General features: G+C 43.3%; 1 protein-coding gene across 1 annotated transcript in view; it reads right to left on the reverse strand.

The window, feature by feature from the left end:
- The window catches only part of LOC115461849 (proline-serine-threonine phosphatase-interacting protein 2-like), a 260,520-nt gene that overhangs the window by 131,615 nt on the left and 104,140 nt on the right, over positions 1–24,765 (reverse strand). Inside the window, exon 3 of the mRNA XM_030191905.1 lies at positions 13,959–14,036. Coding sequence (XP_030047765.1) covers positions 13,959–14,036 — 78 coding nt within the window. The remainder of the gene's footprint in view (positions 1–13,958; positions 14,037–24,765) is intronic.

Here is a 24,765-nt window from a genome sequence, read left to right on the forward strand (position 1 = left end):
TTCTTTTATTAATTGGGATTCGAACACCCGACCTTGATCAGAATGGATTCTTTCAGGTGCTCCGTAATGAAATATCCAATGCTTCAATAGTGCTTTGACTGTAGTTAAAGCTGTTTGATCTCTGGTTGGTACAGCAATGGTGTATCGTGTAAACAAATCTGTCATTATTAACACATTCTCTTTGCCGCTAACACTTGGCTCTAATACAGTGTAATCCACCGCTAGGACTTCCAATGGGTAAGCAGCTTTAAAGTGACAAAGTGCAGATTTACTGTGCGGAAAGACGTTTCTTGCTAATATACATTTTTTACAATTAGCTATCCAATTATGTATATCCCTGCTCATTCCAATCCAGAAGTATTTCTTCCTTATTATCTTCAATGCGCCATCTTCCGCCACATGCCCTGAAAGTTCATGAGCCCCTTCCAGTATTTCAGTCCTCATGCTGTCAGGAACTACTAATTGGAGAACTAAAGTTCCATCTCTGGGACTTTCAATTCTTCTGAAGAGCATACCAAGCTTTATGCAAAGCCGAGATCTCTGTTTCCAGTAGTTCTTCCCGATCTCCGTCCACAACGAAAGATCTGGTTTTCCATTTGTCAGGAATGTCTCTATGATTGGTAACAATATTGGATCTTGTCTCTGTAAATATTTTATATTTTTGCATGACATTCCAAACTGTTCTCATATTTCTTTATTACTATCAACTGTAATTAAACAAATGCCAGCATTACTCTTCCCAGAACCGAATCTCTCATGCATTTCCAAACTTCTAGTTGTTAGTGTATTTGCTGTCTTGTCATTTTCTTCTGTGCTCTTGAGTTCTGGCATGCGTGATAAAATATCCGCATTTACATTGGCTCTTCCAGGCTTATAAATGACCTCAAAATCGAATTCCGCCAATTTCGCCAACCACCTCTGCACCACAGCTTCTACAGTGGCGGTATTTAAATATTTGAGCGGGTTGTGATCTGTTTTTACAATAAATTTCTTATATCTCAGGTACTCTGGAAACTTCTCAGTGATGGCCCATTTTAATGCTAATAACTCCAGTTTAAAAGGACTGTAATTCTTATCGTTTCTTTCTGTTCTCTTAAGTCCTCGGCTAGCAAAAGCAATTACCCGCTCATGGTCCCCTTGCTCCTGGCTCAGGATAGCTCCTAAACCCTCCTGGCTAGCATCGGTTGTCAAAATGAAAGGTAAGGAGAAGTCTGGATAAGCTAGAACCGGCGGACTAGTCAAACACTTTTTCAAGGTGTTGAATGCTTGTTGACATTCCAGATCCCAGTGGAAATGTTGAGTAGACTGTCGTTTACTGGGTTTGCCCATAAGAAGATGTAAAGGCTTTGCGATTTTTGCAAATCCAGATATAAATCTTCTGTAGTAACTTGTGAACCCTATGAACTTTCGCACATCTTTTGGACATGTGGGCACTGGCCAAGTTGTAAGAACACTAGTTTTGTCTCCATCCACCGTGACACCTTGTTCTGACACTACGTGCCCTAAAAATTTTATTTCTTCCCGCATTAAGGTACATTTTGATGGCTTTAACTTCAGCCCAAATTCATGTAGCCGCACGAACACTCTCTCTAATCGCTCCAGATGTTGCTGAAATGTCGGGGCATAAATCAAAATGTCATCTAGGTAGATTAACAAAATATCAAATATATACTCATTCATGACAAATTCCATCAAGCGGGAGAAGGTAGCTGGCGCATTACTCAGACCAAATGGCATTCTATTCCACTCATATAGTCCGAATGGTGTAGTAACAGCTGTTTTCGCCCGGTCCTTTTCTGACATGGCCACCTGAAAATACCCTGATGTTAAATCCAACGTGGAAAAGTATCTAGCTTTCCCCAAAGCATCCAAAGATTCCTCAATCCTAGGAAGTGGAAATGCATCCTTTATCGTCACTTGATTTAATTTCCTATAGTCCACGCAAAATCTGATGCCTCCATCTTTTTTCCTCACAATCACAGCAGGAGAAGCCCAAGGACTATAACTTCTTCGGATAATTTTCTGATCCACAAGATCTTGAATATGTTTTTTAAATTCACTATAAATATGTGGGGAGACCCTACGAAATCTCTGCTTTATAGGAGCGACACTTCCAGTGTCAATCTCATGTTGCAAAACTTCCGTATAACCAATATCTTGATCATGTTTGGAAAAAACCTTTTGGTACTTTAGCAGCAAAGTTTCCAATGCTTCCTTTTCCGCGGGAAGTAACTGCTCCCAATCCACATTGACTTTGGGTATCTCATTGACTTTCGTCTCCTTCTCACTCTCAGGGGCCACTATAACCCAACTAGAGCCCATTTCTTGAAATTGTAACCTTGTTTGATTTAAGCACTGCACCTGCTCAGGTCTGGAGACTTCCGCCACTCTTGCTCTAGGTCTTAACTTAAGAGTTCTTGAACTTGCGTTTAAAATTCTTACCGGCAGCGCTCCTTTCCTTGCCTTAGCAACTATTTTTGCCACCAACATGCCTTCGGGGACAGACATTTCTGAGGTCGATTCTATTAAAACCGGGCAGGACTCTATGTTCCTCAGCTTGTAACAAATTCCCGGCACCAGAGTTTCTGAGAATGGTGGAATTGATAGCCTTTTTGCCCCCAGTAATTTAACAAACCCCAATCGACCAGGTTGTTGGAGAACGTTGTGAAACTCCCGGATTTCTGCATGAATTCTTGACACAGCTTTTGAATTCGCCTTGGAACCGATCAAGACAAAATCTTTGAATAAACCTGGCAGTTCTTTCAATATATTAGTTCCAATCAACCCCGGTATCTCTTCCTCTCCTCCATGTCCTGTCCATACTTCATCCCTTACTACGAAGATGCATCTCTTTGGGATCTTTTGACCGGAAAACTCAATGTCTGCTTCTAAGCAACCTATCACAGGTATTTCCAGACCATTTGCTGCGGTCAATTTAATCCAGTTGGCATCTGTCAAGCGCCTACCCTCTGCCAGATTTTGGTAAAAGTATCTGGCCGAGATAGTGCTGACTTCTGACCCGGTATCTATTAGACAACGAACTGGCACTCCACCTATCAGAATTCTGGAAACTGGTCTGGGTCCTATTGCATTTGATTTTCCAGTGTCAGTTTGACTTTGGCTGATTACTCTCACTGACCTAATTTCATTTCTGGATGTAGAAGGAGTTGCTGGATTTAGCGGTATATTCGTTTTACTTTTACATTTAGTAGGAGACTCGTCCTCTGAATTACTTTCCCTCTGTTCCTTCTTCCCTTTTGCACGTGTTTGTTCTTCGCTACCTCTGCCATTTCGATAACGTTCACTTTTGTCAAACTCTTCCGGAACCTTTTCACTTCTACAATATTTACTAATATGCCCTGGTTCATTGCATCTGTAGCAAATGAGCAGACCACGTTCATTTCTTACTGGTGATCTTCTTCTGGCCATATTCCGTGATATCTGTCCCGCATTACGTTGATATCTGCCAGATTCTTCCCAAAATCCTGGATTTTCAGTTCTGTGAGTCGTAAATGTTCGAGGAAACCTTTCTTCTTTTTGCCCTTGAATCACTTGAAATAATTCTTGTTGTCTTTGATCCATACCTATCCCAAGTTTCTCAACAGCCTGGGTTAGTTGTTGAATCGCCTGCAGGGTAGTGTCACAGTCTCCTACTGTTGCTCTTACAATGCCTTCTTCCCTCCTGGGAAGGACTCGTATCCCTTTTTCCCTTTCTCTATCATAATTCACTTTTTCGTCTTCCTCGGACCAATCTATGGCCAACGCCAACAACTGTTGAAATGACAAATCTGGACATTCTTTATCCTTACGCTTTACCTCCCTGTGTAAGCTCTCATTTGCTAAACCCATTACCAGCTGTTGTTTTAAGACTTCTTCAACATCCGTGATTGCAGTGGGCTTCCTGGCTAGAATACGATTCATTCTGTCATTGAGGTCACATCCAAAAGATCTCACTGTCTCTCTTGGGAGTTGTCTTCTGGAGTAAAATTCTTTCCTACGAACATTCAATGGTACTCTGTCCCCAAATTCCGTGGTCAATATTTTGAACAAGTCCTCCACGTCTTGCTCTTCCGTTTCCTTAACCATTTTCATTACTTCCACCGCTGGGCCCTTCAAATGGTCACGGACTACCTCCCACTGATCCTCAGGAGGCACCCGAAGAATCTTCAAAGCGGATCTGGTATTCTTAACCCACTCTTCCACCGCTAAGTCACCCACTTTCACTGGGTGTCCCGCAAAATCCTGAATTCTCTTGTCTCGAGGAATATATAAGGCGGGGTACTTCGGTTGGGCTTCATTCAGTTTTTCGATTACTGTCCTAGCCAGTGCAGATGATTCCATCCTCTCCTCCCTGAACATTTTCAACATTTCAAACTGCTGTTGATTCACCTTCTCCTGATCTTCTAGCCGTGAACGGAGTCTCTCCATCTCAATTTTCCAATCTTCCATTTTTCTTACTTGCCAATGAAAGGAACTATGACACACCTTCTATTTTTTTCTATTGCACTGCGCCAGATAACATCTGTTGGAAAAATGCAGTTACTCTCAACAAATATATCTCACTCAGAATCTCCCTCCTAAATCCTTTACAAATTCTAAATTCGAATCCTGTGTCCGTGACGCCACTTGTAGATCCCCTATGGGTGAGGTTCTAAAAATCAGATGGAAAGGATTCAATCACGGTGCAAGGTTCCTCGCTAAACACTCACCACATAGGGAATTTCCAGGAAAATTGGAGAAATTCAATGCTGGATATGCTATATAGGGTGCAATTTAAGGTGTTAAATGAATTTCCCCTGATGATGGTTCTAATGTTACCAAGTGATAACAATATTGCACACTACTGTTTAGATTATAATGATTTATTGCAAAAGATGTTTTTTATTCAATAAATACCAGCGATAAATAGATTTAAAAAAAAAACAGCTGTATTAAGATGTAGTTATTCTATTGAGTTAAAATGCTAATTTTAAAGTGCAAATGTTTTTCTCACATTTCAAGACAATGAAATTATATACATGCATTCCTGATCTGAAACCATTTCCCTTTCTACCCTTCAGAAAATAGGAACACTAACAATCAATCGATACATTTTCATTTAACCAATATCCTTGACCAAACTAATCAGATAAGTATTACAGTTGCTTGTTTTCTCTATTGCTCAACATTTACTATACTGTGAAATATTACTAAAGAAATTGATTCTTTGTGTGCAATCTTCTTTTAAAGGAGTCAAACTTTCCTAACTTGGATATGAACACACACCTCCACCTCAAGGTAAGTATTTGTCTATGAATGTAGAGTCTCTGAATCGCTGAGGGCAATGATGCTTGTACTTAGCTGTGCTTTTAGTTGACCTTTCTTGTATAAGAAGAATCTTTGGTCTTTCTTGAAATGTTGGTGCACGTGCTGCTTCGGCGTTGCTCCTTCTGCGTTGCTCAACAGCCCCGGTACCTGTACTTTAATTAACTGAGAGGATTTAAAACCCTATCTCCCTATTTGTTAGGAATTCTGTAGGGATTCTATTGTTTTTAAAACTGTGGCCCACTCATCTCATTTGAAATCAAAAGATAATTAACTTCCCTAAAATGACCTGTCTAATTATTTTTTTTCCTACCTAATGAGGAACACTTTGGGATTTAAGTTGGTCACACTGTATCATCACACTTGCATTTCACATCCCCAAACAAGAACTGGAACACAGGTTATATAATGCCTGTCATCAAATTCACTCTATTCATTTCTCAGATCAATGCTCTCACAAGCACACTGTTCCACCTCAAAGTCAACAGTTTTGCTTTATTTTTTTAATCAGCGCTAATTCACACTGCGGACAGGTACAAGGTGGTTGCACAACCCCGCTCAGTGGCAAGTCAGTGAGAACCCACCAAGTTCGCTGCACACCCACTACCACTGGTCACATTCACTGGCTACCAACAGCTATTATACAGTTTACAGCTTATTCCCAAACTCAGGCAAGCCTCAGTACCACCACTCAACAAATTAACGCATGCACATCTCTCAAAATGCCAATCAGGTGTTCTATGATTATCAGCTTGCCTATTTTAATCAACTTCTCTCTCACTCAGGCTCTCTCCCTTAGCCTCAATCTCACTCTCTTACACAAACAGGCAGAGCACGTTCCATGCAGGTCCTGTCTCTCCTGTGCCTTCAGTCCCTCTACCCCTGTCACCAGCACCGTTTCCCTAGCAACGGGACCGCGGCTTGGGCATCTGACCTGCCAGCACCAATCAAACGCTAGCTTTCGGAATGTTAGCCAGCTTTTACAGTTTGGAATTTTTTTATGTTTAAATCTGTTTTATTGATAATCAACATTATAAACTTGGTACAATTTCTATCATAGCGTACAAAATCTGATGTCATTTATGAAACTACCATCATTGTACATATTGCATTTGTAGAGATTTGTTTTCTCAGTTTCTCCCCCCCTCCCCTTCCCTATTATACCTTATGCTCCAACCATGTTATTTATTCCAAAATTTGTTTACTTGAGTTATAATGCTTTAAGTATTCACAGGTGGGCTACACCCCACTATTGTCTTACTTCCTGCTGTAATTCACACTCTTCCTTCCCTATTCTACAACTAGTCTTCTCTACTTGATCTAAACATGTCTAGTATTGCGTCCACTACTCTCGCTTCATAACATTTACTTCTGTTGAAACCTTAATCTTAACAACTTCTTCTATTATTTCCTTGTTCCAATTCTACTCCTCCCCCTCCCCCCCCCCCCCTTTAAAACCCACCCACTAACTACCCCACCCTAGGAGGATATTAATCAACATCTTTGTCTTAGTCTCTTGCTGTCAGTTCTTAGAGGTTGAGAATTCGAGATCTGCCCCCTTTAGGGATTGTCTGCCAGAATGGATGCCAGATTTTGAAAAAAACTTTCTCTGTGAAACTGGGATCATGGTTGCTTTCTGCTATTTGTCGTTCAAATTTCATGAAATCCATCATACCACTTCGCCATTGTTGTAACGTTGGTGATTTATTTGTAATCCATTCTCTTAGTATCGCTTTCTTTGCCACTGCTGTGGCTCTATATGAAAAGCTCTTAAATCCCACTGGACAGGGCCTGCTCGTTGTAGTTTGGCCAAATAGTAATTTAGCATCTGTTCTCCATGTCGTCCTCCACATCGCTGTTGTGGATTGCTGTATCATTCTCCAGAATTTTTGAATTTCTGGGCAGTGCCAGAACATATGGCCTAAACGTACTCCTGGGGCTGCGCATTTAGGGCAGGCCCCATCTGGGGAAACCCCCATATGAAATGCCCTCCTTGGTGGTATATAAGTTCGTAGCACAAATTTGTATTCCATTTCACTGTATGTTAGTAATTTTGAGGATCTCTGGAGTGAATATATGTAATCCGTGAGAGTTTGGGGTGTTATCTCGACTGATAGTTCTAAGCTCCATGCTTTAGCCAATAATTGATAGTCTACTTCCATGATCATGTCTCTTATATGTCTGTGGTGCATTTTCATTGGTACTCTATTTTGGGCCTGCAGTGAATATGCTGATGACAGTTCTTCTTGCACATCCTCCGTGATGTGTTCCCTAGGCAGGCTATTTATGTAGTGTCTGAGTTGTATGTAGTGAAAATAGTCTCTGTTGGGTAAATCATATTGCCTTTGTAAGTCTTTGTAGGCTTTCACCCTGCCCTCTTCCGTTAAGACCTGTATAATATATATTAGGCCTTTACTTTGCCAGTTCCGAAACGCTCGGTGCAAATCCCCAGGGGGAAATTTTGGATTTCCACATATGGCCAGGAAGGGAGTAGTGGTGTTTGAAAATCTGTGGTATCTGCAAATCCACCTCCACACTGCTTTAGCGGTGGGAAGTATATGCGATTGGTCCAAAATCTCTAATTGTTCCCCACTTTTTCCATGTAGTAGGCTACTAAAGTGTACTCCATTCATTAAAGCAGTTTCTAGTTCAGTGTCCGAAAACTCTGAGGTGGTTCTATACCAGTCCGAGATATGTCTCATGCCACAGGCTACCGAAAACTGACGTACGCTCAGCAGCCCGAGTCCTCCAAACTCGCGTGGTATCTGTAATGTTGAAATCGCTATACGAGGTTTCTTTCCTCTCCAGAGGAATCGTTGTAACTTATTATTTAATGATTGTTCATCTTCTTTGCGCAGGTACAAGGGCAGGGTTTGGAAAACATACAGCCATTTCGGCACTATCATCATGTTATATAGGGAGATACGACCCATTAGAGACATTGGTAGGGTTTCCCACTGGTTGAGTTTCAAGCTTGTGGTAGCCAGCAATGGAGTAATATTCTCTTGGTACAATTTCGATAAATCTTGCGTTATATAAGTGCCCAAGTATTTAATCTTGTTTCCCGCCCAGGTCAAGGGGAATGTTGAGGCATCTGGCTTATTTTGCTCGGGATATACTTCCAAAGCTAAAGACTTCTGTGCATTTAAGGTGAACCCAGAGAGGTGTCCAAAGTTTTGTATTGTCTCCAACATCTTGGTTAGGGCTCCATATGGGTGTGTTGTAATTACCATTAGGTCGTCTGCAAAGGCAAATGTTTTGACCACCTTCCCCCCCACCTGCACTCCTGGTACTCCTTCCATGATTTTCAACGCTCTTAATAGGGGTTCTAGTGCTAAAATAAATAGTGCAGGTGAGAGTGGGCAGCCTTGTCTTGTCCCCCTTGAGATTTTAAAGGGACGTGCTTTGATCCCATTCATTAATATGGAGGCACTGGGCTCTGTGTACAAGGTCTGCACTGCATTGTAAAACCAGCCATTGAACCCCATGTATTGTAATACTGTGAATAGGTATTTCCACCCGACTTGGTCGAATGCTTTTTCTGCATCCAGTGAATAAAGATTTGTTGGGGTCCCTGTCAGTTGTCCTGAAGCCATTGCTATCAGGAGGCGTCGTATATTTTTTGCTGCCTGTCTAGATCTGATAAATCCTACTTGCTCCTCCCCCACTAATCTTGGCAGAATCCCAGCCAGTCTGTTAGCTAACACTTTTGCTAAGATCTTTTGATCTACATTTAAGAGGGATATTGGTCTGTAGGACCCTGCTTGATCCTCTGGGCGTCCCGGTTTCAGAATCAGAGTGACTAGGGCAGAGTTTGCATGTAGTGGAAATTTCCCTTCACTGACCGCCTGGTCTAGGTAGTCGCTTAGTGGGAGATAAGCTGAGTTAGGTAGCATTTTATAGAATTCCCCCGCATAACCATCAGGTCCCGGGGCTGACCCTGTCGGTAAGGCTTTGATTACTGCCTGTATCTCTTTAATCTCTAGAGGGGTTGCCAGGGCTACTATTTCTTCCTTGGTTAACCTAGGCGCATCTACATTATGTAAAAATGTTGTAATATCTTTGTCCTCTGGATCCTGGGAGGCTGTGTACAACTTAGCGAAGTAGTTTGTTAATATTTCCGCTATTTTTTCGCTTTTATTTTGTACCATTCCTTTGTCGTCTTTAAGAGTAATTATGGGCTTTCGTGGTCCCCAAGCTGTTACCAGCCTCGCTAGCATTGCCCCTGTTCTATTTCCATACCTATTTAGTTTGAATTTTTGCCATGCCAGTGCTCTAGAGCTTCTCTCATGGAGCAAGGTATTCAAGGTTATTTGTATGGCGTGTACTTGCTCTTTTGTTTTAATGGAGGGAAATTTAATAAGTTGTGATTTGGCTTTCTTTAGGTTGCGTTCTAGTCTCAATATCGCTGTAGAGAGTTTCTTCCGTCTCGCATGAGTGAATGCTATTATTTCGCCCCGCAATACTGCCTTCGCTGCCTCCCAGTAAATCCCAGGTTTATCTTTATATTCTGCGTTATAATTAGCGTAATCCTCCCATTTCTTTTGTATAAATTCTTTAAATTCTCTGTTCTGGCTTAAATATGATGGGAATCGCCATCCCCTTTGTTGTTGGTAGAAATCTGGGGACTCTATATCCACCCACGCTATGGAGTGGTCTGATAATTCTTCCGGGCCTATTTCTGCGTTTACCACCCACGGGAATAGTGTTTGGCCTACTAGTGTGTAATCTATTCTTGAAAATGTCCCGTGGGCTCTGGATTGGTGAGTGTAATCTCGCTCTTCAGGGTGTAAACTACGCCAGGCGTCCACCAGATATAGTGAGCGTTGAAAGGCTGGTAGAGCATGAGATCTTGGCCCTCCTCTATGTGCAACTCTGGGATTTGAGCAGTCCTTGGCGGGGTCTGCCACCAAATTAAAATCTCCCAGCACTATCAATGGAGTAGTCGGGTATGGGAGGCATAGCTGAACTAGCTTAGTTAGAAAGTTAGCATCATATGTATTTGGGCCGTATAGGCCCAGGACTAAGTATTCTCTCTGTTGTAACCATAATCTTATTATCACGTATCGACCTTGTTTGTCGGCCTCGATTAGCTCTGACTTGACCGCCAATCCTTTTTTAATTAGTATTGCTACACCACTTTTCCTGTCCCCAGATGACGCTGCATATACCTCTCCCACCCATCGTCTTTTTAGTTTGTTGTGTTCTGTAGCTGTAAGTTTTGTCTCCTGTAAGCAGCATATGTCTGCTTTGTGTCTCTGAAGGGCTGATAGTATTTTTGCCCGTTTAACTGGCGTAGATATCCCTCCCACATTCCATGTGGCAAAACGTGTAGTCTTAACTATTGCTCTGTTCTATTGTGAGTCTAGGCGGTTCTAGTAATTTCTTCTGCCTCAGGTGCCCAGCCTCACCCTTGGCCTGTATGTAAATGATTATGGGGACTCTCGAAGTATAATCAAGATATTCTCCCCTCGTCCCTTGTTGAGCTCTATTGTTTGCTGTCAAGAATTGCTTATGTCTTCCTCCCTTCCTACCGTGCTTCCCCACCCTCCCCTCCCTTCCCCTTCCTACCCTCAACCTATCCTTCCCCTTTATCTTCGGCCCCTTCTCCCAACCCGACACTAATATCAGGGAGGGAATTAAGGATCAATGATGTGTAGCCCCCCCCCCCCCCCCCCCCCCCCCCACTCTCACCGTCTATGGCAATCATCCGGTCTTTTGCTTCTTTGTCAAGGCTCCAACTCTCAGTCTTCTATTTGTGATTATGTCCATCTAAATTATGTCAGGCTTCGTCATCTGGGCTTAGGACTTTGTCGTTCTGTAGCCATTCTTGTGCCTCTTTTGCCGATTTGAATGCGTGCCATTTGCCCTGGTGATGAATCCGAAGTGTGGCTGGGTATACCAGCATAAATTTCGTGTTGTTTTCCGCCAGTGATTTACATATCTGTCCATAGTTGCGTCTCTTCTCTTGTAGTGACATCGAAAAATCCTGAAATATTTTTATTGGGGAGTTTTCAAAAGTCAGATTGTCCCTCTTGAGCCGCGCCCCTCTGAGTATTTCTACTTTGTGGATAAAATTATGCACTTTAATTATGACCATTCGAGGTCTCTGGGTGTTCTCTTGTCTCCTGCCCACTCGATGCGCCCGCTCTAAGCATAGGGGTCCCGCGCCATCTGATAGCGCAAATTCTTCTTGCAGCCATTTCTCTAGGATGCTGGGTAGTAAATGATCTGAAACGGACTCTGGGATCCCAATGATCCGTAGGTTATCTCTTCGCGACCTGTTTTCGAGGTCATCGATCTGTAGAGACTGTTTTTTTATTATTTCGCGCAGTGCTTTTATTTCCGTTGCTGCTCCGGTCCCCTCGTCCTCCGCGGCCGACACACGCTGCTCTAATTCTCCAGTGCGTCGCGTGGTGTCCTCTAATTTTGTCTCCACTGCCGCTAGTTGGCTGGAAAGTTGTTGGAACTGAGGGGCTAGCGCTTGTTGCACCGCCTCGGTTAGTTGTTTTAACTGCTGCGCTGTAAATTTTACCTCGGGAGGTTCTGGTATGGGGCTGGCGGCCATCTTTGGCTCCGCCACGCGGGCCTTTTCCATTTCTTTCCGCGCTGATTTCGCCGGCATTGCTTGTTCCCCGCGCGTTACAAAGTTGTCCATACACTCCCTCCAATCTGTCTTCGCTATTTGTTCCGCTCTGGTCCGGATTCGATCGCTGGTGGAGAGGGGGAGCGGAAGGGGCCTAAGAGGAGAGCGTTTCTGCTGCTGCACTCCTCAACACATCACGTGATCCCCCTACAGTTTGGAATTTTATGTCAATCTCCATCTTAAAATCAATTTTTACCATTAAAGTATATGGAGAAAATGAATTTTTATACAAAATACAGAATAAATCACATTGCACTTCAATAAAAATTACACCACCTTCCAAGTCATATTTTTCTGACTCCAGTCCATGTTTTATTTTTTAAAACCTATTAACAGGCACCAATTCTCACTATTTTCACCAAAATAACCCATAAAAAATTAATAGAATTTCACCAAAATTTCCAAGTATGGGCGGCAACATGCGCTCTCACAAATGCCGTCGACGGAATTTTAAAAAACGTAACCAGAGCAGCGCACGACGCTCCGCAACAAACAAACCTCTAAAACCCCTTTAAAATTAACTTTAAAAATTTTAAAGTATTCAATCCATTTAAACAATTCCCCAAGACCCCCTGACCATAAAAATAATAATTTTAAAAAATTCAGGGAAGGCCCGACAAAGAACATTGAAAAAACTCAAAAATTAAACTAATTTAAATTAAACCAAGGCCATAGGACCTCTTACCTGGCCTCCCTCACGTGCATCCTGGGGTTGTCCAACTTCCCGATGGTCCCGAATACCCTCCGACGCTCCTCTTCATCGCAGGCCCGAAAAATCCAAAAATCGAGGCCCAGGCTCCATTTTTCGGCCTACCGGCATCTCAGGCGAATCGCGCATGCGCGCGCACCAGAGACAGCCGGCTTTTCTCTCTCCCCAGCTCTCCTCCGGCTCCGCGGCGGCGCGCCAATCGCGCCTGCCAGAATTTCAGCTTCTCCTCCTCTCCCCTGCCCCAGGACTTGCTCCGGTCCCGAATCGGGACCCAGGAACGCCGGAGCAAGCCCTGGGAAGCCCAGAGAGCGCTGGCCAGCATCGAGGGAGCCTCTGAATGGGCACAAAATCGGCCCAAAGACATCAGACCCACAGAGGGTCACAAAACTGAATGGGGCACACTCAAAACAGCCCCGAAGACCGTCAGACCCAGCGGAGGGTTTGAAAAACGAGGGGCACACTCAAACCAGCCCCTAAAGCACCCACCAGACCCCGGAGCACCCCAGGAGTCCCAAAAACCCCCGTGGACCATCCCAAGGCCCAGGTAAGCCCCTCTTAAAGGGGACACCGACCCTTTTTTATTATTTTCTTTACCCCATCTACAATCCTACCAACTGCCTGAACCCCAAACACTACTATCCCAACATACCCACACACATATGCATGCACACGCAGAGGGGTTGGAAATAATTCTATGAGTCATGCTCTGCATGCTTTCCTCACTTGTATTAACTGGGCAACTTTTTCTTATGTTTGAGACTTTGATCATCTGACTGCTTTCCTTGCCTCCCTTTGGGTTTTCTTGATGTATAATGAGACTATCAGTTTCACTATGATTTCCTTTGCAGACATTTTTTCCTAATTGCCTGCTCAGTTTACGGGTTAAAATTGTTTTTTCAAATTACAGAGCTCCTGACCTGTTCTTTCCAGATGTGAGGTCATTAGACGACTGGGTAGTCGTCGCTTTTAGGAACACTAAATTCTGAAGTGTGGATTCCATTTAACTAGGAGTGAGAAGAATTGTGAACTGAAAAGCAAAAAATCAAGAACAGTTACAACAAACGAAAGCATCCCATAGGATCTCACATTTTCCATTGACATAAAGTCCCTTTATGGCAATCAGAGCACAACGGAAACAACTGATGCCAGTTGCTTGTGTAATACCAGTGTCACCGTTGTACAATTCTCCGCCAGTCTCACCATTTTTGTACTCTTTTGTTGTGCTTTTGCTGCAAAGAAAACCAGTTTTGCGTTTCTGTGGCACCAGATGTTGAACAAAATTAGAAAATGGGAACTTACTTCAGCTCACCCTGTCCACAGGGTTTCTTCTTTCCTAAACTGACCAGATCTTTGCCGTATCTCTCTTCTATAGCCGCCCTGTGGGACCCCAAACAAGAGAGCAGTTCAACTTAACAGTCATTTTTGTTTCTAAAAAGGAACTTAAATACACAGATAAGATGTGCTGGTAGAAAACAGGTGCCCTAATATCTTGGCTCCCAATTCCTCTTACTATTCTTGTATGATACTCAATTCCTCTTACTATTCTTGTATGATACTGTGAGAGCAATAGTAAAATTTGATAAGTTGCCTTTCCTCAAAGAAACAGCAAAGAGATGTACAAATATACAATTAAAAGAAAGGAACATCAAATTTAAAAAGGAAAGGAAAGAGAGAAATTAAATTGGTAAAGAAGGAGAGAGAAGAGAAAAAGGTACTGCATGCTATTGGATCCATATAGCAGTTAGATGTGTCTGTTTGTCATTTATCAGACACAAGGAAACGTGCTTTTTCTGTAGCAGGGGGGAACTTGTGGAATCATTTGCCAGGTTACTCGATCTGCAGCCCCTCCTTACCTCTCAACCCTCATCTCCCCTTACGTTCCTACCCGTAACCTCCGCTCTCAAGACAAATCCCTCCTTTCAGTACCCTTCTCCACCACCGCCAACTCCAGGCTCCGCCCTTTCTGCCTCGCCTCACCCCACGCGTGGAACAAACTCCCCGAGCCCATACGCCAGGCCCCCTCCCTGCCCATCTTCAAATCTCTGCTCAAAGCCCACCTCTTCAATGTCGCCTTCGGCACCTAACCTCTACACAGGAAATCTACACTGCCCCAACTTGACATTTCGTTCTTTAGATTGTAAGCTCCTTTGAGCAGGGACCGTCCTTCTTTGTTTATTTTGTACAGCGCTGCGTAACCCTAGTAGCGCTCTAGAAATGTTAAGTAGTAGTAGTAGTAGTACTGCATGCTACTGGATCCATATAACACTTAGATGTGTCTGTTTGTCATTTATCAGACACAAGGAAACGTGCTTTTTCTGTTGCAGGGGGGAACTTGTGGAATCATTTGCCAGATTACTTAAGACCTTGTACAGATTATCAACAATTTAAGAAATTGTTGAAAATGTTTTATTGTGTAATAGCATTTATTGATGGATGAAGTTTAGTCTCTTAGTAGCTCTCTCTAGTACATTTATGACGCTTAAGATTTATGAATTTATATGTCTGTTAATGTCTGATGGATGTGTTTGATATTGTGAATGTTTTTATTGGAACCTGCTTTGATTCTAAAGTGGGATATAAATCCATAAAATAAAAATAAATAAATGTGCATGTCATGTGGGGGCAGGAGTTACTTTATATAGCTTTTTATCCATGCAAAGCAGTATGGGGGCAATTCTGTAAGTGGGTGCCCATATTTGAGCACCACTTGTGTGCATGAACGTACAGAATACTTATACGTTCACGGGTCAGCGTGTAAGTGGCAGCAAAGTGAAAAAGAACTATTCTATAAGGACGTGCATAAGTGCGTAAATACAAGACAGGTGCTAACATGGGTGGAGAATGGGAGAGGTGGGGGGTGCTAAGTGTGCCCTTGCCCCGTTTGGGCATTCACAGTTAGGCCAGGTCTATGACTGCTGAAAGAGTGGGCACCTAGAATTCAGGCGCTCTGATACCACCCAGATGCCATTATAAAATAGGCTTTTACCACACAGTATCAGAGCACCTAAAGAGAGGTGCCTTATAGAATTATCCCCTATAATGGAGTTGCAATGTACCCATACATTTTATAAACTATGGGCCCCTTTTACCAAGCTGTGGCAAAAGGGGGTCTGCACTGGGGTCGGAGCATGTTTTTGATGGGCGCCAAGGCCCCCTTTTACCGCAGCGTGTAAAAGGTAGGCCTTTATTTTTTCGGGAAATAGCCACGCGGCAAGTAAAGCACTTGCCACGCATTCATTCCGGGGGGAGCCCTTACTGCCACCCATTATGGTGGCAGTAAGGGCTCCTGCGCTATCCCACCAGTAACTGGGCAGCACGCAGCACTGCCCGATTACTGCCAGGTACACACCTGCACTACAAAAATTTAAATATTTTTGTGGCACCGGATATGACAGCGCACTGAGGGTGGGAACTACTGCCAGGCTGCTGCGGTAGCCCGGGGCTTACCACCGCTTTGTAAAAGGGGCACTATGTGAGTACACATATAGAGGGTAATTCTTGTAATAGAACACCCATGTGAGAGATCGAAAAGGTGCCTATTATAAAGGGAAAAAACAAAACCAACACCTAGGGGCCTGTTTACTAAGCTGTGCTAGAGGCGCTAAACATTAGCGCTCTAACCGTGTAGATTATGGGCATCTACACAGCGCGCGCTCATTTTTAGCACGCGCTAAAATGCTAGCGTACCTTAGTAAACAGGGCCCCTAGTGTTAGAATACAAATGCTACATAGATTATTATGTTTTTTTTTAAGGATGGAGGACCATCAACACAGCGGCTTTCCACTTTTACTGTGCAGTTACTGTACACCAGAAAGTGGCATCTGTAAGTACCCATCCTATAAAAGAACATTACATTACATTCAGGGGTGTGCTGGTAAATTTTTAACAACAGGCTCTTTCTCCAGATGTAGCCAGCTCTGCAGTTGGAAGGGCCAGGGGTGGCGGGGGGGGGGGGGGGGCAACACTTGCCTCTCTCTCCTCCCTCCCTTTGTGCAGGCACGCTAGGCATACCTTTGCTGGCAGCCAATAAATGGACTGCCACCACTCCCAACGTCTTGCTCTGAGCAGCATGCTGAAACCTCTCACACATGCTGGAAAAGTCCCAGCCTGCTACTCAGAGCTGGAAACAAGGAGCGGGGAGCAGCAGCAGTCTATTTACTTGGCTGGCAGGGCTCAGCATCCCCACCAGCAAAGTAAAAGAGAATTCAGCAGGGGGCCCAAGCCCACATTTTGGGAGCCAGTTGTTAAAGTAGCCATGGAGGGCCCTACTTTAACAACCGGCTCCCAAAATTCTTAAAAACTTAACAACCGGCTCTTGCGAGCCTGTGAGAGCCTGCTGCAGCACACCACTGATTACATTACATAATAACATTTATATCCCTCACATACCATTTCTGGTTCAGTGTGGCTTACATAAACAAGAAGCTACCAGAGGGTTGCCAGGACAAAATTTACAACATAATATTCTAAAATCAATTAAAACGACTATATTCCTAAATATTTCTTAAATAAGTCAGGTCTTTAGCATTTTGCGAGACTTTCCATAATCTAGCTGTGTCCTAATATTACGTGGAAGATCATTCCAAAAACTAGCTGCCTGATAAGAAACGTTTGCAGAAAATAACTTTTATAAACTATCTTATTAGGATAGTGCAAATCAGGAACTCTCTAGAAGCAGGATTAGAGTTCCCAGCTAATAACCAAATCAACAGTAACACATAGCTAGAAGCAAGACTTTGTACTATCGAAAAAACTAACAGCCAGATGATCAAAAGCAAACGCAGGCACTAGAGACCATTAGCGCTGGACGAGCACCCATGTTTGCCTGTGCCCCAGGATCAGAGCCAGCCAGCTCCAAACACTAATAGCATGCAAATGCATGCAAAACAGGGACATCTGTATTCCTCCCCAATTTTCAGCGGGCAGAGCGCCAAACTAGGACACCGCTACTGCTGTAAACCCTATGGTAGCTCAGAGCTGGTGTTAGGGTTTACAAAGCATTAGGGAGGAATGGTGAGCCCTACCCAGCATTCCAGCAGCCTCCCCCCCCCCCCACCAGAAGACTACCCGACCCCCCCTCCCAAAGAGCCTGAACTAACCCTCCCACCCACCCCCATCAGAAGAGCCCGACAGAATAGATGGCTGGACCTCCACCCCTTCCCTGGTGGTCTAGCGACCTCCCCAGACCCCTCCCCATACCTTCAATGACAAAGGGAGGAAGTAATATTCCCTCCTTCTTCCAGTGCCGCCTCCAAAATGGTGGTGCCCTGCCCAATGCATCCTGGGATGCACTGGGTGGGGCTTCTCTACCATATAAGGGAGGACTAGGGGGCAAGCGATGAAGCTACAAAGTAGTAAATTTAAAATGAATCAGAGAAACTTTTTCTTCACTCAATGTGTAATTAAACTCTGGAATTTGTTGCCAGAGAATGTAGTAAAAACAGCTTAGCAGGGTTTAAAAAAGAGTTTGGATGACTTCCTAGTCCATAGACCATTATTAAAATGGGCTTGGGGAAAATCTGGACCTGGATTGGCCATTGTTAGAAACAGGATGCTGGGTTTGATGGACCTTCAGTCTGTCCCAATATGGCAGTACTTATGTAATTATGTAAAGGTCTGTTTCCCCCTGAGGAAGCAGAACTGATGGAATACTGAACATGTAACTAGTGAAGTTTTTTTTTATTTTTGATCACATAGAAGTAAGCATACATTTTCTGTACTTTTTACATTCATATGCAGTTGTGCAATGTAATTCAAGCCCTTTCCACATGTTAAACAGGCATTATTGGCCAAATTCTACATATGGTGTTATATTTTTAATTACTGAATCAGTTTTGTTTGAAGTTTATGTGCTTAATTGTGGAAAAATAGTTGGAATGTATGCACTTCAAATTTAAAAGCACTTGATCTTTAAAAAGATAATAAGTATAGTAAAAGATACACACAGAGTTGGTGATCACTTCGTAAACAGGAGAGCAAAACCAGTGACATCAAAAGCGGCACAATTAGGCACATAAACTTCAATTCATCCTATTAAGACCCCTGAGGCAGGCACTCAGCCGAAACACAGTACCATGTTGGGTATTAGAAGAATAAAGCTTTTTCACCATATTGTTCGTCTCCTGGTTTTTTTTGGAATGGCCTTGCTGGTCGCACTACTCCTCTACATTTGGATCCCTATTCGTAGTGGATCTGGTCTTCCGCTTCTACGGTTTCCCTTCCCCTTTGGTAATCCACTTCAAACCATATTTTGGTGTGAGCAGAATATAAGTTCTAGGTAAAGTAGAGCATAGTAAATGCCATACACAAAAGTGCGTGCTGAGATGCGTGTGGAACTAAACTGGTTAACGAGCCAATTAGCACCTATAATTGGTTGCTATCAATTATTGGTGTTAATTGGCAGCAATTTGGATTGCGTGCGCACCTTGCTAGGTGCTATTCTATAAAGATCCGCGTGCAAATCTTATAGCATTCAACATAAAAAGGGGCATAGCCCTGAGAGTGGCATGGCAGGTCAGGGGCATTCACTAAAGATGAACACAGTATTGCTGAATACCGAGGATATGCGCCTAACTTAAACTGCTGGTTTGTCCAACAACAGACGACAGCATAGATGACAGCTTTAACCCAAGACCCTGAGGAAAGGAGTTTGAAACCCGTGGCGTCAGGCATTTCTAGGGGAAGGCAGTCAGTTACCTACTTCTGCTCTTTGATCACCTTGAGCAAGGAGACAGCGAGGACGCTGGATAACAAAAGATAAGTCCAGTCTTAATTAATGACTATGCAATTTTAGAGAAATGGCTATTGACCATAGCTGGTGAAGGTTTTGTAAATCTACACCTCTTCCCTGGGCTCACTGATCTCATCTCATGGTTTCCTGTATCATCTTTATGTTGATGACACCCAGCTGTATCTCTCCACACCAGACATCACCATAGAGACCCAAACCAAGGTATCAGCCTGCTTAGCCGACATTGCTGCATGGATGTCCAACCACCACCTAAAACTGAACATGTCCAAGACCGAGCTTATTGTCTTCCCACCAAAACCCACCGCTCCTCTTCCTCCGCTCTCGATCTCAGTTGATAACACCCTCATCCTCCCCGTCCCATCTGCCCGCAACCTCGGAGTCATCTTCGACTCCTCCCTCTCATTCTCGGCGCATATCCAGCAGACAGCCAAGACCTTTCGCTTCTTCCTCTTTAATATCAGCAAAATTCGCCCTTTCCTGTCTGAGCACACCACCCGAACTCTCAGCCACGCTCTCATTACCTCTCACCTTGACTACTGCAACCTTCTCCTCACTGGCTTCCCACTTATCCATCTATCCCCCCTTCAATCCATTCAGAACTCTGCTGCACGTCTTATATTCCACCTGAACCGATATACTCATATCATCCCTCTGCTCAGGTCGCTTCTCTAGCTTCCGATCAGATACCGCATACAGTTCAAGCTTCTCCTTCTCACCTACAAATGCACTCAGTCTGCAGCCCCTCATTACCTCTCCACCCTCATCTCCCCTTACGTTCCCGCCCAAAACCTCCGCTCACAGGACAAATCCCTCCTCTCAGTACCCTTCTCCACCACCGCCAACTCCAGGCTCCGCCCATTCTGCCTCGCCTCACCCTATGCGTGGAATCAACTTCCTGAGCCCCTACGCCTAGCCCCCTCCCTACCCATCTTCAAATCCTTGCTCAAAGCCCACCTCTTCAATGTTGCCTTTGGCACCTAACCTTTATACCTTTCAGGAAATCTAGACTGCCCCTATTTGACTGACTGTACATTTGTCCATTAGATTGTAAGCTCTTTGAGCAGGGACTGTCCTTCTATGTTAACTTGTACAGCGCTGCGTAACCCTAGTAGTGCTTTAGAAATGTTAAATAGTAGTAATAAAGGCGTTATCACTAAATGACACTAATAGCACGTAACATGGTGTAAAAAGAATAGTAGCCCTATGAATGAAGTGCTATACCACTGGGCAACAGTTATTACTTATTGCCAAAAACAGTGGATAACTCTAAGGGTACTCTTTCAAAAAATACTTTTATAAATTCCTAAAAACCAACACGTTGAAAAAGACATACCACAATGATCCATCCTAAATACCAGACAACAAAACTCTTCCAGAACCAGGCAAAACCGAACTCTCTATACCTGACTGCTTCAGTCACTCTGTCACTAACGAACGTTAACGCACTGCTACCCTATTTCTCGCGCCGGAAATTAACTGATTATCTAACTGACTCTATCATTTATTCTATCATTTATGAACTTTAATGCAATACCACTTTGTATTTCTCATTCCGGAAATGGCGATCGCTATTACGGCATAATGTAAGCCACATTGAGCCTGCAAAAAGGTGGGGAAATGTGGGATACAAATGCAACAAAAAAATAAAGAAATAAATAAAATATAAAAAATATTTTTGCATTTGAAAATAAACAAGATATTAGATTTGGTAGCAGTTGTCCTGGTTTCAGCAAGTATACTTATGTAAATCCTGGCACTATGCACAATTCTATAAGGGGGTGCCAATCCTGGAACACCCGTTATAGAATACCATTCAGCGCCTATTTTGTTCAGTGCCAAATTTTGAGCACCATTTACTGAATCCAGCTCTATATGAAGAGAAAACTTTATAACATTATCATGACAGAGTACATGCACAGAGCAAGTGTAAAATGTGTGTCTGCCTTTACATATTACAGGGGCTTGTTTCGTAAAGACACAGATACCTGTATTACCTTTACAAAACAGGCTTAACAATAGGGACCTCTTTGAACTTCTCACATAGGTATCAGGCCCTTAATGCAAATCATTTAAGGCAGACTGCTGAACATACATAGGGTCTGATATGTAGCTGGGGAAGCCACTGTTAGCAGCCACTAGCTCTTAGCTTTCCACGTATATTCACTATCCATTTAACTAGTGCCACGGACTATAAAGAGCTATCCATTTAGATGCAGACCTGGTATTTAGCAGGCATACATCAATTACCCAACCTTCACTGATCCGACCAACTGAAATATCCAACAGACCCCCGCCCCCCCCAGTGATGTCACCACATTGCCGTTAAGACATGCACAGCTTCTCTTTCCATTTTTCGGTGTAACAGAGGAAAGTTTCGCACCTGAGACAATTAGTTTTGAAACTGGGGCACTACTTTTACCACAAAACAGCATCGTTTTCAGCCGGGGTTACCATTGTTTTCCGTATTATCTGCTTTTTTACTTATCTGACAATGGGTCGGTCCCATTTACGCCGGATCATCAAGACTTTCCTGTACCTCTTCAGTGGCTGAACGCTGCCATTATGATGGTAATTCTATAAACTATTAGTGTCAATTCTATAACATCATCCTAATGCCAAAGTTGCCGTTGCCTTGACTTTCTTTCCTCTCAAGCTATTCTTGATCCACTTCAATCTAGTTTTCGCCCCCTTCATTCCACTGAAACAGCACTCGCTAAAGTGTCCAATGACCTGTTCCTGGCCAGATCCAAAAGCCTCTATTCTATCCCCATCCTTCTCGATCTATCTGCTGCTTTTGGCACTGTTGATCATAGCCTTGATAAGCTGTCTTCACTTGGATTTCAGGGCTCTGTTCTTTCCTGGTTTTCTTCTTATCTCTCCCATCGTACTTTTAGTGTATACTCTGGTGGATCCTCCTGCACTTCTATCCCACTGTCAGTTGGTGTACCTCAGGGATCTGTCCTGGGACCTCTTCTTTTCTCCATCTATACTTCTCCCCTTGGTACTCTGATCTCATCCCATGGTTTTCAGTACCATCTTTACGCTGATGACTCCCAGATCTACCTCTCCACACCAGAAATCTCAGCAGGAATTCAAGCCAAAGTATCAGCCTGCCTGTCTCGCTACCATCTGAAACTAAACATGACCAAGACTGAGCTTCTTATCTTTCCCCCTAAACCAACCTCTCCTCTTCCCCCATTCTCTATTTCTGTGGATAGCACTCTCATCCATCCTGTCTCATCAGTTCATAACCTTGGGGTCATCTTCGACTCCTCTCTCTCCTTCTCTGAACATATTCAGCAGACTGCTAAAACTTGTCATTTCTTTCTCTATAATATCACCAAAATTCGCCCTTTCCTTTCTGAGCACGCTACCAGAACCCTCATCCACATTCTTATCACCTCTCACTTAGACTATTGCTTCTCACAGGTCTCCCACTTAGCCATCTCTCTCCTCTTCAATCTGTTCGAAATTCTGCCGCACGACTTATATTCCACCAGTGTCGCTATGCTCATATTAGCCCTCTCCTCAAGTCACTTCACTGGCTCCCTATCCGTTTCTGTATACAGTTCAAACTCCTCTTATTGACTTATAAGTGCATTCACTCTGCAACTCCTCAGTACCTCTCCACTCTCATCTCTCCCTACACTCCTCCCCGGGAACTCAGTTCACTAGGTAAATCTCTCTTATCTGCACCCTTCTCCTCCACCGCTAACTCCAGACTCCGTTCCTTTTATCTTGCTGCACCATATGCCTGGAATAAGCTTCCTCAGCTGGTCCGTCAAGCTCCATCTCTGGCCATCTTCAAATCTAGGCTAAAAGCCCACCTTTTTGTTGCTGCTTTTAACTCCTAACCCTTACTCTCTTGTTCAGTACCCTTATTTTATCATCCCCACCTTAGTAATTCCATTTTCCTCTTATTTGTCCTGTTTGTCTGTCCTAATTAGATTCTAAGCTCTGTCGAGCAGGGACTGTCTCTTCATGTTCAAGTGTACAGTACTGCATACATCTAGTAGCGCTATAGAAATGATAAGTAGTAGTAGTACTTTAGAATACTGGTGTAAGTTGGCATTGGTGCGCCCTCTTATACCATGTCAATGGCAGATGTAACAATGTAAATACCTGGGAGACACGTCCATGGTCCGCCTACCTTTAGGCACCACTTTATAGACTTGCATTGCTTTTGACTCGTAACCACTTGTAACCACTCGCCTCCACCTACCCTCCTCTCTTCCTTCCCGTTCACATTAATTGATTTGATTTGCATACTTTATTTTTTTTTGTCTATTAGATTGTAAGCTCTTTGAGCAGGGACTGTCTTTCTTCTATGTTTGTGCAGTGCTGCGTACGCCTTGTAGCGCTATAGAAATGCTAAATAGTAGTAGTAGTAGTTGTCCCCATCCCCCTATTCTATATATGGCACTAAAAATTGTGCGTGCAAGTTTGGATATGCACTCAATTTATTTATTTGCTGCATTTGTACCCCACATTTTCCCACCTATTTGCAGGCTCAATGTGGCTTACCTAGTACCGTCAAAGGCGTTTGCCCAGTCGGTGGATAACAAATACAAAGTTGTATAGTGATCATTGCACATGCAACTCCACTGAACAGTGAACCAATTAGCACCGATAATTGGGAACTATCAATTACTAGCGCTGACAATAATTAGAGTTTAGGCATACAGCTTTATAGTCATATTCTGTAAAGATGCACACATAAATATTTACATGTGGATCTGAAAAAAGGGGCATGGCCATGGAAGGAGCATAGGCAGGTCTTAGGCGTTACAAGAATCTGCATGTAGTGTTACAGAACACGGCAGATCCACACATAATTTAGGTGTGAGGATTTACACCAGGTTTCGGTTGGTGTAAATCCTCGTGCCCAATGCACTACGTGCCATTCAATAAAGGGTGCCCATATGTATAAGTGCCAGTGTCACCTTCATTCCTTCCAAATGCTGGCCCCTTATTATATGGTTAAAAATGTGGCTATTTTTCAAGTTAAATGGCCAGATTTTATACATATCTCTCCGGATTCTATATATGGCAACTAGAGTTCCATGTGCAAATTGGCACACATAGCCATTTTCTGCGCAGAAATTAATTGGGTAAGAATGCTAACAATTATTAGTACTAATTGGCACTAATTAGGATTTACACGCATAGCTCGCTAAGCATGTTCTATAAAGCAATGCATGTAAATCAGACTGTGCAGATCTCAAAAAGGGGGCATGACCATGGGAGGGGCTTAGGCGGGTCGTGAGTGTTCCTAAAATTTACACGTGGTATTATAGAATATGCCCAATCTGCGCCTAAATTAGTCATGTGTTTTTACACCAGGATTTAGTTGG

This window comes from Microcaecilia unicolor, chromosome 2, assembly GCF_901765095.1.
Source record: "Microcaecilia unicolor chromosome 2, aMicUni1.1, whole genome shotgun sequence".
Taxonomy (NCBI): domain Eukaryota; kingdom Metazoa; phylum Chordata; class Amphibia; order Gymnophiona; family Siphonopidae; genus Microcaecilia; species Microcaecilia unicolor.